At 42.4% G+C, this 19,454-nt stretch overlaps 1 protein-coding gene across 1 annotated transcript in view; it reads right to left on the reverse strand.

The window, feature by feature from the left end:
- Window positions 1-19,218, reverse strand: part of Lpar1 (lysophosphatidic acid receptor 1) — a 66,424-nt gene extending 47,206 nt beyond the window's left edge. The window contains exons 1-2 of the mRNA XM_038348149.1: window positions 19,090-19,218; window positions 654-1,401 (exon numbers count right to left, since the gene is read on the reverse strand). Of these exons, the coding sequence (XP_038204077.1) occupies window positions 654-1,401; window positions 19,090-19,134 (793 nt within the window). The 5' untranslated portion in view covers window positions 19,135-19,218. The remainder of the gene's footprint in view (window positions 1-653; window positions 1,402-19,089) is intronic.
- Window positions 19,219-19,454: the final 236 nt, after the last annotated feature.

Here is a 19,454-nt window from a genome sequence, read left to right on the forward strand (position 1 = left end):
ATCTGTGCACATGGGACTTAGGGGGTTGTCAAAAACTTAGAAACAAAATCAAAGACATGAAGTTGGGAGGGGCTTGTCGGGGAGATAGAGGGAGAACCAGAGGGGGAAGTGGAGGTACATAGGATGATATTTCATTGCCTACATGGATCAAATTCTCAAAAATAAAATATAACTACAGCATGTAGACATGAACTAATAGATATCTATGTAGGAAAGCATCTAGGGTGCCCATATCAAATAAAGCACCATCCATTTGAACATCTGTGAAGCAAAGACCTCAGGGCAAGAGTCTTACGATGTGGCCTCTCATAAAACCTTTTAAAGCTAAATGAAACCATTTATGCTGAGGCTTCTGTTTGTTTTGATTTTTGTGGTGTGGAACCTTGAATGCTATGGTATTCTAGGGAGGAAAAATCTTCTATGATACCTTTCATCATTTACACCACAGTACCAAGACCAGTATTTAACTGATTCTGTAACTGCAAAAAGAATGGTAGGCTGACATTGCCATAGACTTGCAAAACAAAATTTCCCTGTTCTCTCATAATACCAGGTAAATATTCACACTCTCGTTTACCATTATCATAAATCAATGTGGCTACATGACAACATTGAGAATCTATAAAGGAGACAACGGTTAAGACAGAACTCACCAAGTACAATGACCACAGTCTTCAGAAGGCTCATCATGGTGTCCCGATTCCTCCTGGGTCCAGAACTATGTCGAGACATTCTCATAGTCCTCTGGCGAACATAGCCAAAGATGTGTGCATAGAGAACCACCATGACCACGAAGGTTACCAGGTTGAAAATGGCCCAGAAGACTAAGTAGGAGTCACTGTAGAGGGGTGCCATGTTGGAACAATGATCAATATCACAGATACAGTTCCAGCCCACACTGGGTATGGCACCCATCACAATGGCCATCGTCCAGATGACCACAATCACCACCACCACACGCCTGTTGCTCATCCGTGTGTGGAGCTGCATGCGGAAAACTGTGATGTGCCTCTCGATGGCAATAGCCAGCAGGTTGGCCACAGAGGCCGTCAGGCTGGTGTCGATGAGGCCCTGCCGGAGAAGCCAGGTGCTAACAGTCAGTCTCCGCGTATTGGGTCCCGTGTTGAACATCAGGTAGAAGTAGGCCAATCCAGCAAAGAAGTCTGCAGCAGCCAGGTTGGCCATCAAGTAATAAATAGGGAAATGGAAGCGACGGTTGACATAGATTGCCACCATGACCAGTAGGTTGGCCAGCATGATGAACACGCAGACAGTGATCCCCAGTCCCATTACCAGCTTGCTCACTGTGTTCCATTCTGTAGCAAGATATTTCCCACTCCGGTTGTAAAAGAAGGCAATAGACTCGTTGTAGAAGCACTGTGGTTCGTTCATGGCTGTGAACTGAGAAAGAAGAATGAATGAATAAATAAATAAGTGAAGCCACAGATCCAAATATAAAGATGGACAGACAACACAAGACTCCTTATAACATCTGCAAATGAAACAATAAAAGCAAAGAATCTGGAAATCTGACCCAGAATAATGTCCAACAGCCACATTGGCCACTTAGTACTCAAGATTAAAGCCGGTGGGACAAATAAATAACAAGGTCTCTACTTGGTGTGTCATTGAAGTCTTCGAGAAAAGCCACATGGCATGCACACACACAAAAAAAAACTTCCTTAAAATACCCCAAACAGTCAAAAATCTTGCAGAACTTTGCAATTGAAGTGTTTATCCTATTGAAATTTACTCTGCCCTGTTATTTAGTAACAGAGATAGCTTCTGGATATGGTATCTTTGGCCAATTAGTGTGCATTTCTCACCTCACACAGTGGTTTTGACCTGTGACAGACATTTTGTAACACAAGCGTGCAGAAGGGCCATCAGCCCCAACATTTCAAAGGTCATACTATGTATCAAAGATTCTTTAGTCAAAGCCAGCATGTACTGTTCAACATTCTTGTGGTCTGCACAACCCATCCCCAGAACTCTCCCTCCCCAGAATAGCATCCAGCTACCAGTCTGTGACTCTTGAGAACTTTCTTCCCCCTTGGAAGGCTTACTGTAAGCAGCTGATACCTGACACTACTCCCCAAGAAGTAAAATATAATCAGTTTAGAGGACACGCATGCCTCCCAGTGTAGAATGATGCTGCTTTATAATGTGTTTACTTACTCCTTCTTTTTCTTTTAATCAGAAACAGTTGGAGTATATTTGCATACTATTTATACTAACACTTGAGTCCAGAAAGGTTTGAGGAGGTCTAAATAGAATACGGGTAATCAGTAAACAGTAAAGCGAAGTTAGAAAATAAAAGATAATGAAGAATACAAAAGGGGGAAATGCATATCAACTAGAAAAAAAAAAAAACAATTCTCTTCCTGAGACCTTCAGTTCACTGGAAACTTCTAGAATTGGAAACATTTTGCACTGTTTCCTCTTCTCTTGCTGTAAGTCCTAAATCACTAAACAAATAATCTGCTGTATGGTTCTTCTCTTCATGAAATAAGTCATACTCCACAACCTTGTCTTACATCTCTTAGCATCTTCTGCACAGTCCAGAGTGTCTCCCTCACTACACATTAGAGAACTTGGCCATTAATGTTCCAGTTCACCTCAAATCTTGCCCTTATTCTAGGTAATTCATCGACTTTCCTTACCTGTCTTTTCCTTGACTTCACCTCTAGTGACCTATTCCATTACATCCCAGTGGCCCACACCCAAGACCACACCTACCCAGAAACCCTGCTTTCAAAAATACTTACTTGAGACATTCTAACGACTCATCATAATTTCTCATTTTTCAGTTTTTCTCATGTGATGTCTAGTACCTCTGCCTTTTGAAGGTATCCATTTTCTTGATCTATTTTTTGATGGATCACCCTCCCTATCGTCCATTTCCTTTTCCACCCAATTCAAGTCCCACAGAGATTGATTTAGTCCCTTTATTGTGACCACAGGAACATAGTCTCTTCTCAAAGACATCGAGGTGACCGGAATTCGGAATTTTCTGATTATATTAACAACAGCTACTGTGCTAATTATTTCTCTTATTGCTGTAACAATATTACTGGCAAAAGTAAGTCAAGGATGGAAGGGCTGGGTTTTGGCTGATGGTGTGAAGATGTGGTCTGCTCTATCAGAAAGTCTTGTCAGTAGAGTGGGAAGAAGCAGCAGCTGAATCCACACTCAGGATGCAGGAGCGTAGGATGCTGTAGTCAGCTGGCTTTTCCCTTTGTATTCACTCCAGGACTCCGGCCTAGGGAATGTCACCCCCCCCCCACACACACACACACATACAGTTAGGGTAGGTCTTCCCATTTTAATTTTCTCAATCATGAAACTTCCTAGCAGACATGTACAGAGACTTGTGAACAGCTTTCAGGTACAAAAGGGTTGTGAGTAGAACATTTTTAAGAAGCCTGAATCTATATGATCATCTCTTCATTTCAAATCTCCACTTCTAAAAAAAAAATCCCTTCTGCCAACTAAGGTCATTTATTCAGAGGTCCTGTGGTTTTAGTAATGGTTATCTTGGGAAGCCATGATTGTACATGTCAGACAGAACACAATAAAACATAATTTCTAAATAAAAAAAAATGAAGTAGAACTGGGCAGTGATGGTGCACACCTTTAATCCCAACACTTGGGAGACAGAGGCAGATGGATCTCTGTGAGTTCCAGGTCAGCCTGGTCTACAGAGTGAGTTTCAGGACAGCCACGACACAGAAAAACCATGTCTCAAAAAAACCAAGAACCAAAACCAAAAATAAATAAATAAATGGAAAAAAGACAAAATTCCTAGAGAGTATAAAAGCCAAATAAAATAAAAGATGTAAGATATCCACCCAGCATTCATAGAGAGGGTCAGAGACAACAAGAAGGAATTGGAGGGGTGGATTAAAACACACACCTAGTTATTCTGGAGATCCAAGGACTAGGGTGGAGTTAGAGAGGCAGAGCCTCATACAAGAAAAAGCCACAGCTTAAGACACATTCATTACTGGTTTATGTTTATATAAATTATAGAACAATGTGAAAGCAGGTCAAAATTTTTCTATAGCTTAATGAGATTTTGGAATCTTAAAAGTAAAGAAAGGCTCTAGAAGCATAAAGGAGAAATAAAGAAAAAGCAAGCTCATCAAATGTGGAAGGTGAAGAGAGCAGAACACCCCCAGTGTTTCTGATGTGGGAGCTTTAGGACAGAGATTCTCAACCTGTGAGTTGTGACCCCTCTGGGGGTCAAATGACCCTTTCACCAGCATTGTATATCATATATTCTGTATATTGGATTTTATATTACAATTTTCTACTAATCAGATTTTTACATTACAATTCATAACAGTAGCAAAATTACAGTTATAAAGTAACAACAAAAATAATTTTATGGTTGGGGTCACTACAACATGAGGAACTATATTATAGGGGTCAGAGCATCAGGAAAGTTGAGAACCACTGCTTTAGCACAAATTCCAAGGTATGAACAACTTTGCTGTATAGAAAAATCTTTAGAACCCTACAGGAACCCCCCCCCTCCACAGGCTCACGAGGAGCTTGACCACAACGACAAGGAAAGTGACTAATAAACACAAATGCTTGTGCATACACACACAATGCACACACATGCATACACACATGTGTGTACACACATGCATGCATGCACACACGCAGCCAAAATCCCTGGTGTATAGAATTCATAAGACATAACAATTGTTTTTAAATGGTCAAAAATTCAAACATAAAAATAATTCTTAAAACAAATTACACAAGATATAATTCAATAATATTGGCATAAATCTATCATTGCACCAAAAAGTACTTGAGCTAGGAAAGTAGGATGTAAATGTTTGTTCATTTTCTCTTGCTGTTTAGGTAAGAATCATGTAAGTGAGAGATGAGGATGAGGAGGAAGAAATCCAAACATATTGAACATACTATTTAAATTGAGTCAATCGGCAGAACTACCGAAATGAGTGGAGATAAACATGGTGGCTTTGGGTAGTTACTGAAGTAAGGTCACTTTCCACACTGCTGAGGAAAAGTGAGCATTTGGTCTCCAGCTGGCTGTACTAAAGGAAAGGGCAATAGGCAAAGACTAATCACCCCCCCCCCCCAAAATGTATCTACCTAAGATCTTAAGTGGTTTGTTTCCTTTTTACTTTGAGAAAAGAAACCAGCAGTTACTGTTAGAATCATAGGGACAATATGAATACACACTCAGACAAAATTCAGTAAATACTTTCCAATGAAAGCTATTGCTCTACAGGTGAAATCACTACAGCTCGAAATCCTTGTTGAGTAAGAAGCTACCAAATGCTGCCCTGGAGAGAGACTAAACATGCATCTCAGATAAAATTACTTTTAAACGAAATGTCTCTCAGTGGCAGAAAGTTGACATTCATGCCCTTCCATCCTGCACTGGTCACTGCATCCCAGAAAGGAATCATGGGGTCGGGGTGGAGCCCCAATGGTCACTGCATCCCAGAAAGGAATCATGGGCTGGGGGTGGGGCCCCAGTGGTCATTGCATCCCAGAAAGGAATCATGGGCTGGGGGTGGGGCCTCAGTTGGCTACTCTGCACTGGTCACTGCATCCCAGAAAGGAATCCTGGGCTGGAAGTGGGGCATCAGTGGCTACTCTACACAGATGTTCCTCTTGGAAATCTCCTCACCCTACCTGTGAGCTTCAATCAGGGCAGCCTGTCATCCTGAACTCTAAAGGGCGTTGTTACGGCGCTGTCTGGGGTCTCTGACCTTCATGCACCGCTCTCTGCCTTCCCAGGAATTATGGAATGTCAGGCATGGATGCAGCTCAACCCTATGCCTTCAAAGGGGACCAAACGATAGACACACCTGAGTGCCTGCTGAAGCCACTTCCCGTCCACTTGACACGCCTTTTAATCTCCCAGAAGGCAATTATACACTCATTAGCCAAGAGGAAAAACAAACACCTGGCATAAAGCTCACAAGATACTAATTAGACCTCTGCGGTTTAGTAGAGAGTCCAAGAAGAAAGTAAATATGTACTCCCCTGGCATGCTTTAAGGGCATCTTAATCTACGCTGGGTAAAGAACCCGCAGTATGATATAAGTGAAGTCAACTTGCTCCCCACTTCTGTGTATGCATATGCGCACATAGGTTTATGTGTGTCAGAGCACACGCACACGTGTGTGCGTACATGTGGAAGCCAGAGGTCAACCTTGGGTACAGTTTTTCATCCACTTTGGCTATAGAGACAGGATCTCTCAGTGGCCTGGATTTGGCTGAATAGACTAGGCTGGTTGGCCCATGCGCACTGAGGAGCCACCTGTCTCCATCTCCTCAGGATCACACGGTCCCATTTCTATTAACACAGTGGAATGTGTGAGGGTATGTGCATCTCGGAGCTTTAGACTCCTCCTGAGTCCAATGTCCACCCAGTCACGTGTTCAAAAGGTAGGCCATGGCTCCTAGTTCCATTCCCTCTGTTTGAAATGGAAGCATAAAGTTCTCCATGTCCTTTTCATTTCCAGTTATTAAATCTAAAATAATCAAACCAGTTACACTATCCTCCCGATAAGAGCAGAAAAAGTAGGCAGCATGGAATTTATTCAAATGTTATTAGGTTTACTACCAGGAAAATAATCTCCATCCTTCTTAGAGTCTCAAATTAAAAGTAAGAAAAAATGGCATGATTTCTCATTAGAATACAACACTGACACAAATTACAATATGGCTTAATTCTAGGTTCCTTAAGATGCTGAAGAAGATGCAATCATTAGTATTTTAGAAATTCACCGAAAATAATACCTCAAGTGGTTTATCTTATAAAGCAAGTAATAGTCAGTGAGACTATATTATGAGAGCCTTCTCATGAAGATTCTTCTCTACCAGGCTAAAGAAAGGAAAACATCATCACACTGGCAGATTCCCAGAGAATTTTAAGTTGTCGCTAAGAGGAGGAATGATAAAAGCTATTAATAATACCAAAGATGTGCAGGATTAAATATAGCAAGTCTTTTAGATCTTCTCTAAGCCAATTAAGAACTACAAAGCAAGGTTAATGGGCTACACCTGCGGCAGATTATCGTGGTCAATGAGGAAATTTAGAATGAATGAAGTTTATGCCCTGGCAATGCTGAAGCATGCATAGGCAGCCTGTATATGGTGGTTTTGTTGAACTTGTCCATATTGGGTTTCATGGTCTAAGTTGATGAGGATGACTGACCAGGTCTCTCCCTCAAGAGGGCACCAGGTCTCATTACAGATGGTTGTGAGCCACCACGTGGTTGCTGGGAATTGAACTCAGGACTTCCAGAAGAGCAGGTAGTGCCCTTAACTGCTGAACCATCTCTCCAGCTCCCAAATGCTACCGAGAAGCAGAAATGGTTATGTCTGAGGCTGTGAGTTTGAACTAAAACCCACTAGTAGTGCCAGAAGTCTTAACAATCTCCGTATTAGTAAAATAATGGATAAGGAAAAATAACAGTTCACACACAGTGCAAGTAATAAGAAGAGCGGCTTCAATCGAGAAAAACAATTAGAGGAATAAGGATTTACCCGACTAGGAATGGTGGTGTGAACCTGCAATTCCAGTACTCAGGAGGCCCAGGCGGAATACACAAGACAAGGTTAGCACAGACAAACATGACAATCCTCTGGAACTAGCCAGAGACTGAAACACACACACGGCAGCTTGATAGGGTGGCATGGCTGTATCCATCTGTTGTGGAACATTATTTTAAGATGTGTTACACATATTTATGCTGTTGGATATTTGTTTAGTGATGTAAATATGTATCGCATTCTTTTACGTTGCATTTATTTAACTCTGAAAAGCTGTATTACTTTGCTTGCCTAAAACACCTGATTGGTCTAATAAAGAGTTGAACTGTCTGTCAATAGCAGGGCAGGAGCAAGGATAGGCAGGGCTGGCAGGAAGAGAGAATAAATAGGAGAAGAAATCGGGGGGGGGGGGATCAAGGAATGAGAAAAGGAGGAGAGGACGACTTCAGTGACCAGCCACCCAGCTACACAGAGAAAGGTATACAGAGATAGGGAAAGATAAAAGCCCAGAGGCAAAAGACAGACAGGATAATTTAAGTTAAGAGGGCCAGAAACAAGCTAAGCTGAGGCCAAATAGCTATAAGTAATAGTAAGACTCTCCATTTGGTGACTGTGTTAGGCTCTGCAAAAGAGTCAAAGAGTAAAAACAACAAACTATACCCATCGACTATTCATTTATTTTTAAATATTATAAAAATTTAAATTAAATTAAAAATATGTCATTCACAGAAACTCACATCAGGCTGTATAAGTCACTATCATACACAGAACACCATTTGAGGCAATATGATGATATATATGTAAAGCACATGTTATATTATTATATAATACATATTATTTTTATTCTATTAAGTATTATTGTGCTATATCTATTATATATAATATTTTATGTTATTATATATATATCATAATCTGAAAGAATTGGAAGAAAACAAAAAATGTATTTATAACCTGTGAATAGTGAGAAGATTTTTTTCCAAGTGAAACCAAAACATTGACCAAATTTAGCTAATCAAAAAAATGTAAGACTTCAGTGCTGGAAGAAAAAACTTTCAATGAAAGGGGAGGAAAAACGCTTGTATGAAATTTGGCAATTAACATATATGATTCTCCTTACAGTGAGGAGTAAAAAAATTTCTTACCAATCAAAAAGAGAAAAGCTATGATCCAATAGAAAAAAAGATGTGCAAAGACATGGACAAACAATCCCCAGGAGAAAGCCATACCAGCCGAGAGCCACATGAAAATTCTCCTCAGAAGGAACCAGATAAGGCTGAGCGGTATCAACAGAAAGGGCCAATTGTTTCCAACACAGCACAATTAACGCGTCTGAAAATGTCACTGCCGGCGAGGGCAGTCATACGATGCCAGAGAATGGAAACTCAGTACAACAACTTTGAAAAACGTTCTCACAAAAATGACTCAAATTCATATATTCAGACACTGGACTCTGGAAGGGGTGGGGAAGATGGCAAATGTGCCTAAGGAGAGCCAATATCATATAATTTAAAATTAAGAAACAACATAAATACTGAACCACCAAAGGAGGAATGAATCACAATATAGGCAAGAAACTACTAAAAAGAAATGAAATAAAGCCAGTTCACATACACTAACCATGAAGGCAATTTGCACAGGTAAACATGTGGTATATCATCTTGCATTTAAAAATTGTAGAAATTAGCCGGGCGATGGTGGCTCACGCCTTTAATCCCAGCACTCGGGAGGCAGAGGCAGGCGGATCTCTGTGAGTTCGAGACCAGCCTGGTCTACAAGAGCTAGTTCCAGGACAGGCTCTAAAGCTGCAGAGAAACCCTGTCTCAAAAAACCAAAAAAAAAAATTGTAGAAATTGATTATAATTATTCATGTTTTCTCACAGAACTGAATGTCCTCAAATATATGCAGAGAGAATAATAATTGTCAACTTCTGATCTGAATGAAAAAATTAACATCATTGGGAAAAAGAGCAGAAAGGACTTCAATGACCTTGCTGGATGGTAAGTATTCATTTCCTTGATTTATTAGAAGACAGGAGACTGCGAAATTGCATCAAAAGGTTAAGCTTTTACAAGGCAAAAGAATGGATACATTCCTGCACGTTTCACCATCGTTTAACGTATTTCATCGCAAAATGACTCAGTCATATCGAGAGAAAATTTTAATAACTTTAAGAGAAAACTTGGACCAAAGGTACTTATAAGAATTCTGGGGCTGGTGAGCCAGCTCAGCAGACAGTGGTATCTGCAGTCAAGCCTTCACTACCAGAGTTCAGTCCCCAGGTCATACCTTGTTGGCAACACTACCTAGTGGATGGAGGTGACAGACTCTATCAAGTTGTCCTCTGACCCCCACGTATGCGCCATGGCATGTGTATGCATGAGTGCACACACGTGAGCACACGCAAGCATGCACACACGCAAGAACACATACACACACACACGTACACGGGGAACACAAGATGAATAACTAAAGTGACATATACTTTTAGTTGTTTTGGAGACAAGGTCTCACTGTGTAGCCCTAGCTGGCCTGAAACTCTGTACATAGACATACTGAGCTGGCCTTGAACACAGAGATCTGCCAGCCTCTGCCTCCTGAGTGTTGAGATTAAAGGCGTATGCCACCACTGAGGTCAAAATGTAATTTAAAAAGAAAAGAAAAAAAATCCAGTTTAGCCAGGTAGTGTGGCTTAAATCTGTTATCCCAGCACACAAGAGGATGGGGTAAAGCTGGGTGGTGGTGGTTCACGCCTTTAATCCCAGCACTTGGGAGACAGTGGCAGGCAGATCTCTGTGAGTTCAGGGTCAGCCTGGTCTACAAAATGAGTTCTAGGACAGCCAGGACTGCTACACAGAGAAACCCTGTCTCAAACTGAAGAAAGAAAAAAAAAGAGGAGTGGGTAGGTAAATTACCACAAGTTCAAGGCTATGCTGGGCTGTGGTGGGAAATCCTGTCTGACAAAACAAGTTGTTTTTAATTCTAATTAACTACATACTGTCCAGTGTGTCTGCTGACAGTGGTCCTCACATTAGTGGCACACCCTCTCATCACCTGCTTGTTTTACCTGAATTCCCACATGCAGAATCAGTGGTGCCTTAGGGCTCCAGGCTCCTCATGAAAGTGTGATGTTGCAGGCGAGTCCCTCCATGTGGCCATGAGTCACAGAGGTGGGATCACCTGACCACGTCATCTCTACACAACTCAACTCATCCCTCTAGCTTAGCCCTGAACTATGACCTGTGCCACTAAGTCATGGAACTGCAATTCTCCTGGTTGGCTTTATTGACTTACCAACCACAGTTAAGGTTGTGCTACGCAGAATTCTGGAGCAAAGTGCTTAGAGCTGGAACTCATGCATGAATTCAGTGAATAATCTCCTATCTGGGCCTGAACCTAGACTCCTAAACCCCCCTTTGCTGACTGGTGCAGGCTGATCTGACATTGGTGTGTGGAGATCATCCTCTGGACATCCCGACTGTGGAGTTACAGTGCCCTTGTTCACCCACAAGCACGCACCCCGTCCTTCTAGCTGCCGGGTCTTTCGGCTCTGCTGGAAGCTGACAGCATCTCTCAAAGTTGCTCCATGGCCAATCCAGGCTTCAGAAACAAGTCTGCACCACAGTCCCAGTTCTCACTAAGGAATTCAGAGAAGAAACACACCTTTTCCTTCTCCATAGGCTTCAGCCTGCCTACAGCTGCAATTTACCCCAGGGCAGTGCTTAAGTGACACTCTGCAACTATGGTATGACAGGGTCATCACCCAGCAAATTCAGGCTCATTTCTTTAATGACAGGCTCGTTACAGCACGATCCAGAGCTCAAAAGATGGCGCCCCCGGACCCTGTGATTATGGTAAAAATAGGACACCGTGACACTCTGACATCTCTGCTGACTCTGCAACAGAAGTCCGAGTGTCGGGAGAACCGAGGCATAAAAATGACACGCACCAGGGTGGGTGCGAAAGAGAAAGCCACAGGCCCTTTAGGGACAAAGAAGCAGCTTCACCAACCATCACAGACTGAACCAATTACAAGGGCATATTAGAAAGATAAATAAACAAACTCCATAGGTATCTTTTGTGGTTTACACTAGGCTCCCCACCACCACCCATGTGATTTTTATCTTAGGAAAGAAAAATTGAAAATGCACTCTCAGATTCCAAAATAAAATACCCTCCCAAGCTTGCTGAGTTTATAAACACAGAAGGGGCATAAATAAATTTAAACAGCAATATAAGAAGAAATTTAACTTCTAATCGGAGCACAGATCAAGATGGAATAAGTCAGAAATCTCAGTGTTTATCTCCACGTGCATTTATTCCTGGCAACACGGGGGATTTTTCCATAGAGTGTTTATCTAACTTGCTTTCCTCTGATGGGTCTCCTGGCATAAGACAGATGCACATCACACACACACAAACCGTTATGCAGCCACCACTTGCTCCCTATAAGGAACTCTCATAGCCACCATGGAGACATGGTGAGAGCTAGCATATGCCTGGTATCTATTAAAGACTCCACAAAGCACCAAGCCCCTGTCTTCCCGTCTACATTTTCAAGTATGGCACACGTTTTAATTCTACAACATGAAAAATAAAGCTGAACGAAAAACCTATACTGAAAGACCTCTTAGCGCTGTATATAACAGCTCAGACTTGCAAGGTCTATATGGATCTAAGCCTATGAACCCTCTCTCTTTCTCAGGTCCATGTATGTAAAACCAGATCACACTGTGGCTTCATTGTGTGGCCCAGGGAACATCATACTGCAATGAATGATTCATACTAAAATAATATTTCATACAACTATTCATGCTTTTGCCTATTAAAAATCATGCCTGACTCCTTGGCAATCAAATTTTAAGAGCAACTATTGCCTTAACCTCCTCACGTGGAACACTAAAGTGAGCAGCATCTCGGTTTTGTAGTCTTTGTTGGTGAAAGAGTCTCACTGTAATTCCCATCTCCATCAGAGAGTGAAGAGGAAAATGAGACTGTCTTTTTAAACTATGAGAGTTCACGGGATGGATTAGTAACAGAAGAGCGAATGACTGTCTGCTGACCTTCCACGACAACATGATTGAGCACAATGTGATGTCAGCAGTTGCTTTCAGTTCTTAAATGTGATAATGGAATTGCGGTTATATAAACAAGTTATATCTGGCAGATGAATAGTGAGATATGCAGACAGATAAGAGATGGAGCAAAGCTGTGGACTTAAAGGGCCTCATCTTCCCACAAGTGAAGCCAATGGGCCGAACTTTAGTAACTGGTGACTCTAGATTGTAGCTGGAGCTTGTGTTCATTCTTGAGAATGTTTGAAACCTCCTTAACACGGACTTCTACAAGAACAATAACAACAACAACAACAACAACAACAACACACACACACACACACACACACACACACACACGGCAGATGGCGGGAGGAAAGGAAGGAGTGAGGAAGAAGTGGGGAGAGAGAGAGCCTTCAAACTCAAAGTAACATATCCAGAGTTGGAATGCAGAACTCACTTGCTTTCATCCAACTCAAAGTAAAAGCTTCTAAGACATAGACTTTGAAAACAAAAAGGCTTTAAAACAGTTCAAAACATCAGAGGAAAACTGGAAGGCACTGGAAACCATCACAAACATATACCTTTAATGAACACAAAATCACTTAAGAGGATCAAACTCTCTCTTGGTCACTAGCGTGAACACAAATGCCATTTTACACTCCAGAGGCAGAAGGGAACAGCATCCACAACACTGAAGGCAAAGGTCCCTTCCTTACTGGAATCCCAGGGATGACAGCCAAGCACCTTGTAAGATCTCAGACACCCCTATCACCAAATGACATACTCTGGTATTGAGCTACTGACCCTTCCATTAACATTGAAATCCAAATTACTATTCGACTCCCCCCGGAACCTCATCAACCACAATGAAATAAATGTTTAGCTGAGTTCTAGAAACAGAACACGGCAACTACTCCACCCCCACAGCATCCACAGGAGAGGAGGAACACGTCACCAATCTCAGTGATTCCTGTCTACAAACGCATCCTCAGGTTCCCGTGGATATGGAAGCTTCTTACCAACTCCGGACTAGAATAGCTATAAATCAGTGGAGGCAACTTCCTGTGGCAGTCAGTCCCAACTATCCTGGGACTCACCTTAATGATGTCAGGACTGGGTGCTGCTGGCCCAGAACAAGAAAACAAGCCTGCATCCTGGAGACCAGGCAGTAGCCAAGCAGAGAACACAAACTTGTCTCACTGCAAAGCACAAGGCCAATGCCCGGCTGACTAAATAGCGAAGACATCGGGAGTGACAATGAGCGCTTTCTTCCCTATTGTTATTTGAAACAATCGCCGGCTATTTGTTCATATTAATTAGTTTATGTCTGGTGTTAGGCAGCCTTCACTGGAGAAATGTTCTTTGTTCCCAGATGAATAGAAAAGCAAACAAACAAAAAAAAAAACCCCACATTCTTTTCCTGTTCTTCTACTTCTTGCCTTTGCCTTGGAAAGGGATTCTCAGGCCTTTCCCACTTGGTGAGCTTATCCTCACACTGGATAGTCAGTTCCCTTTGCAGGAGCAGTTGGCGGGCTGGATAATGTCAGGGTAAGGTGATGGCTCTGTCAGAGCTGCTCGTTATGTGCCACCTAAAGAGAGGCTGCCCTCATATAATTCAAGCCTTCTCTGCACCAGGAGACAACAGCTAATAGGGGAGCAGCCATCAGTACGGGCTGAGATGCACAGGTAAGCCTGTCTTGATGGAAATCCTGGCTGCAAAACCCAGAGGAAGAATCAGCCTATAATCAGGAGGCTCATTATGACCTAGAGCCAGACTCCTAGAGCCAGGGGATCCAAAGGTCTGTATCTCTCCTGAAAAATAAACCACCTTTCTCTGTGATCTAATCATCCCAGCTTGCAGCTAACTCCTCCCAACTGTCTTAGTTCCCAAATATAAAAGACTTATACTATGACCAGTATGGCCAGCATTGGCTGAGAATAGGACTTGCCTACTGTAGTTGGCATTGTTATAGAATTTGTCAAGAACATTGTCAAGCAAAGGTCTAAGACTCCAAGCATTCTACCACTACAGGCTTCATTAAGAGTTTGTTCAATTTCTTAATATGGCTTTCAAAATCCTGCAAACCCCCAAGAACCGACCCATTCTAACACATTTGCCAACTTCTGCAGTGTAAATACTACATCATGGCTGATTTCAGCCAGCTTACCAGATGCTGGGTTTGGTTTGGTTTGGTTTTTAAAAAGATTTATTTTATATTTAAGTGTGTGTGTGTGTGTGTGTGTGTGTGTGTGTGTGTTTATGTGCACACATAAATACAGGTGCCCTCAGAAGCCAAAAGAGAGCACTGGGTCCTCTAAAGCTGAACCTATGAACCCCTAGTATGGGTGCAGTGCTGGGAATCAAACTCTGGTTTTCTGAGAGAACAATACACACTCCTAAGCACTAAGTTATGTGCCGAGCCCTTCACAGAATTCTTCAGAGTTCAACCGTCAGACCTGTGGTCCGGTAGAGGAGCCTCTGGGGACAGCCCAGGCCCCACCTCACTGTGCTCACTCTGAGCTACCCCTCATCACAGCCCGCCAGGCATTTGCACAAGCTCTCTCTTCCCCCCTGTCAAAAGAGCTCATAGCCATGCACGGGCTCCTTGTCTGGTGGTCTTCCTGCAAGAAGCCAGAGTGCTAACTCCAAGAACAGCCATACTTCTGGGCCACTGTAATTGTGACCCAGCATTTTAACTTGTGGTTTCCTTATCTGCCCATCTTCTACCGCGTTTCTCAACTCGAGGAAGGCAACAACCCTTATTTATCTCATTTACTCTTGCACGTAGAGGCCTGTCCAGTGGCTGAGCAGTAACGACAATGCATGCCAATGTGCATGGACAATATGCACTAGCCGTCGTTCTGAGCCGAATGCATGATTGCACATGACACTTTCCGAACAATGCCAGAAGGCTGGCTTCTTTATTGCTCTGTTTCTTCTGCAAGCGGGATGTGGAGGCAAAGAGAGGGCAAACACACGCCCTCGGGCTCTCGAGGATCTGGACTCCAGCAGTGTGGCTACAGCGCCCGTGTGCATGCTTCCGAAAAGCGGTGTTTCATGCCATTTTTGTTTATTTTTTAATAATGATCCTCAAGGAGAAAATTTTAATTAAATTTAAATTCTCCCTAATGAAGGAAGTCACACGCTACAAAATATGGTTCTTTAGGGTAGGCTTAAGCTTTGGAGGGATTTATCATCTTCCCAGATCCAATTTGGGCCCTCTGGGGGGCAATCGAATTCTATTGAAAATGTATGTGCTGGTTTTTCCCTCTGCAGTTCTGTTTATGAGCCATATGTTAGTCCTTAAAAAACACATGGTCTTGTTTTATAGTTTTAATGATCTCTTCCTGTGAGGATTATTCCATGTCTTTCTTTCTTTTCCTTTTATAAGGTGTCTTATGACAACATAGGCATGCTGAAATGCCTGTTTTAACTGCTATGTGCCATTTAAATCATATCCATACACCTAACTTCACTAATAACCACAACTGACTATGAGGAACTTTGAAATTCGTGGTGAGATTATCTTTTTACACTCTCCCTTGGTCTTATGTGTTTAGACAGCAGAATGACTGCAAAGGTACCTGACTTCAATAAATACTGCCTCATCAGTATTTATTAATACTGACTAATACTGATTAATACCGGCCCACTTAAGTAGCTATGCCAATTTAACCCCCCAGAAAGTTTTCAAGAGTATCTTTTTCCCTCAGTGTTTATATTAAATAGGTTCCCCTTCTACTTTGGAGAGTACTGGACATTTTGATGGAATGAGTCACTTGAAAGCATTGATATTACTCACCAAACCATAGTAGTTTACATAACGGGGAGCACGGGGGGTAAGCCAGTGTTATTGGAAAAGCTGACACACGACAGTGAGAGATGCTGAAATGTCTGGTCAGGGAAGCCCATGCTAGGACCTAACTCACTCCCCAAAAAAAGGGCTAAGAACTGTCAGTCTCGGGAACAGCTGCCTCAGGCTTTGAGATGGTAACCTAAAGTAAAACAAACTAAATCTCTTGATCCATTCTCTAAGTCCCTATGGTGCCAAAGATCCACAGGGGTTAAAAGCAGCAAGATGCCCAAGTAGTCAAATGTTGAAACCTTGATGGACCAGCTAGCAAAAGAGAAATGGCGTGATGGAGATGACACCAAGCATCGAACATCCCTAAAAACACTCTGAGAGATTCAAAGAACAGCAAGGACTTATTCATGGTGGAAAACCCCCAGTTAATCCGTAACAATAGTTCTCAATCTTTCCGTTGTAGAGTATCTGTTTATACTGTGAAGAGTGTCTTTGGCAAGGAGCCTTCTGATTGGTTTAATAAAGAGCTGCATGGTCAATAACCAAGCAGGAAGAAGTAGGCAGGACTTCCAGAGACAGAAAGGATTCTGGGAAGATAGGTGGGGACACCAACAAGACACAGAGGGAGGTGGACATACAAAACAAAAGATAAAAAGCCACATGGTAAAACGTAGATTAATAGAAGCAGGTTAATTTAAGTCATAAGAGCTAGTGGGCCAAGCCTAAGCTAAGACTGAGCTTTCATAATTAAAAATAAGTCTCTGGGTTGCTATTTGGGGGTTGGCAATCCAAAGATATTCCTCCAAGAAAAACTTGTTACATCTTCCTAATGCTGTGACCCTTTAATACATTTTCTCATGCTGTGATGACCCCCCCAGCCATAAAATTATTTTCATTGTTATTTTGCAACTGTAATTGTGCTACTGTTATGAATCATAATGTAAATATCTATGTTTTCTGAAGGTCTTAGGTGATCCCTGTGAAAATGTCATTTAACTCACCCTAATGGTCATGACCCACAGGTCGAGAACTGCTGATCCTTCTTTCTCCCTCTTTCTTGACTCTCTCTTCAAATAAATAAATAAATAAATAAATAACAAAACCAGAAGTCCTTATTTTAAACATGCACAAAATATAATAGGCTTCTAAATGAGACAGAAAATAAATGGGTAAAACAATGTCCTGTGCCATCAAGACTGGGTGATGGGGTAAGAAAGACCAAAGACTTCCGGTTCCCTCATATACAGAAGCTAGATTTAAAAACTATGTCCACGTGGTGGTTTGAGTTAGAATGTTCCTTATAGGCTCATGCATTTGAACACTTGGTCCCAATCTGGTAGCACTGTTTGGGAGATTCAGGTGTGGTTTTTGCAGGAGGAAGTAAGTATGTCCCTGGAAGTGGGCTTAAAGAGTTAAAATTCTCAAGTCACTTCCAGATCATTCTCTGCTTCTGCTTATGTGTCAAGCTAAGCTCTGGGCTTGCTGCTCCAGAGGCCATGCCTGCTGCGTTTCCATGACAATGATGGACTCTGACACCTTTGGAACCAGAAGCCCAAATAAACACCCTCTTCTCTTAGTTGCCTTGTTCATGGTGTTTTAGAACAGCAGCAAAAAGTAACAAATACAGTCCATATGCATGGCATGGAAACAGAGGGGAGTGTGGATGGAGTGGGGGAGACCAGAAAGAGGGAGGACAGAGGCAGGACAGAAGAGGCATGGGGAAAATGAGAAAAATACAACAATATATGAAAATATTACAATGAAACCCAGTATTTTGTGTACTGTTTGTATTTAAAATGTCTCTTGCTCAAAGGTACCCATTTTTTCTTAAACCTTTGCCTAAAATTGAGCGTCATAAATGAGAAGTCACATGGGATAAAGAAGAGTCACAAGAAAGGGAAAGAAGATGAGAAACTATACACTTTTGAGTGCTTTGCATACCAGCTACTGTTTTCTCCACTGGATACTGTGTGAAGGACAATAACACGGGTGCAGTTTGAAGCTGGGGAGGGACAAGGAGGCACCAGTCCAAGGAACAGGGAGATGAACCAAGGCCTAATGAGGCCAAGTCTGTTTCCCTCCCATTGCACATACTGCCTGCTGAGACTAATATACTAGCACACTCAGAGCAGCAGGTAACACCATAATCTAAACAAAGAAGACATCCTGGAAGAATTTCTGCTCCTCATGTACAGCCAAAGCAGTTACTGAGACTACTGCTCAGAAGTTTCTAGAACTCCATTTTGTTTTCAACTTTTTCAGAATGGGCCAAGGCAAAATAATAATTACAGGAAAGGGCCAATGAAGAAGTCTTGGAGGGCTTAGATTAAACTGAGGAATATTATTTGTACCACCACCCTCCCCTCAAGAAGGCAGAAATAAGAGAAGCAGAATTCACTTCTGACGTGTCTTGTTTTGGAGCTTGATGGCAGGAGCGCCAACTGGACATTCTCATCCCGAGTGTGTTAAACCTGTCCCCTGTGAACAGAGGTCAGTTCTAGCTGCTTCCTGAACTACACAGCATCTTTCTCTCCAAAGCATCCCGTCAACGTAGCAGCAAGTGACAAAGAGAGGTGTGCTTGATTCATCAGAATATGCTTCCTTAAAAGTCAATTTGACTATTGCACAAAGCCATGGTTAACAACAACAACAACAAAATCTCCCAGGTCAAATCACTTACCTGGGGCTGTGAAATTACAGGGACAGAAGTAGAGGCAGCCGCCATGACAGTGCTGTAGTTTGGGGCAATGAGGAGGCCCCAGCACTGCAGAGCCGGGCACAGGAAACAATGCGTGCGCTGGCTGATCAGATCTCGGTCATGCTAGGAGGAACTGTTAGCCTGCAAAAACATAAGGAAGGCCAGAGTGAGGAGGAGAGGAGATGCCTGACTATTCTTCAGCTCTTGGAGAATGACAGCTTCCTTACTAATAAGAGTCACAAACCAAGGGTCAAACCATCTGAGCCTTGTGCAGTGGGAACAGAGAAGCTGGACAGTTAATCCCAGTCCTTTGATCCCACGGTGTGTGCTGTGCTACCGGCTCCAGG

The sequence above is a fragment of the Arvicola amphibius genome, chromosome 11 (assembly GCF_903992535.2).
Source record: "Arvicola amphibius chromosome 11, mArvAmp1.2, whole genome shotgun sequence".
NCBI classification, from domain to species: Eukaryota; Metazoa; Chordata; class Mammalia; order Rodentia; family Cricetidae; genus Arvicola; species Arvicola amphibius.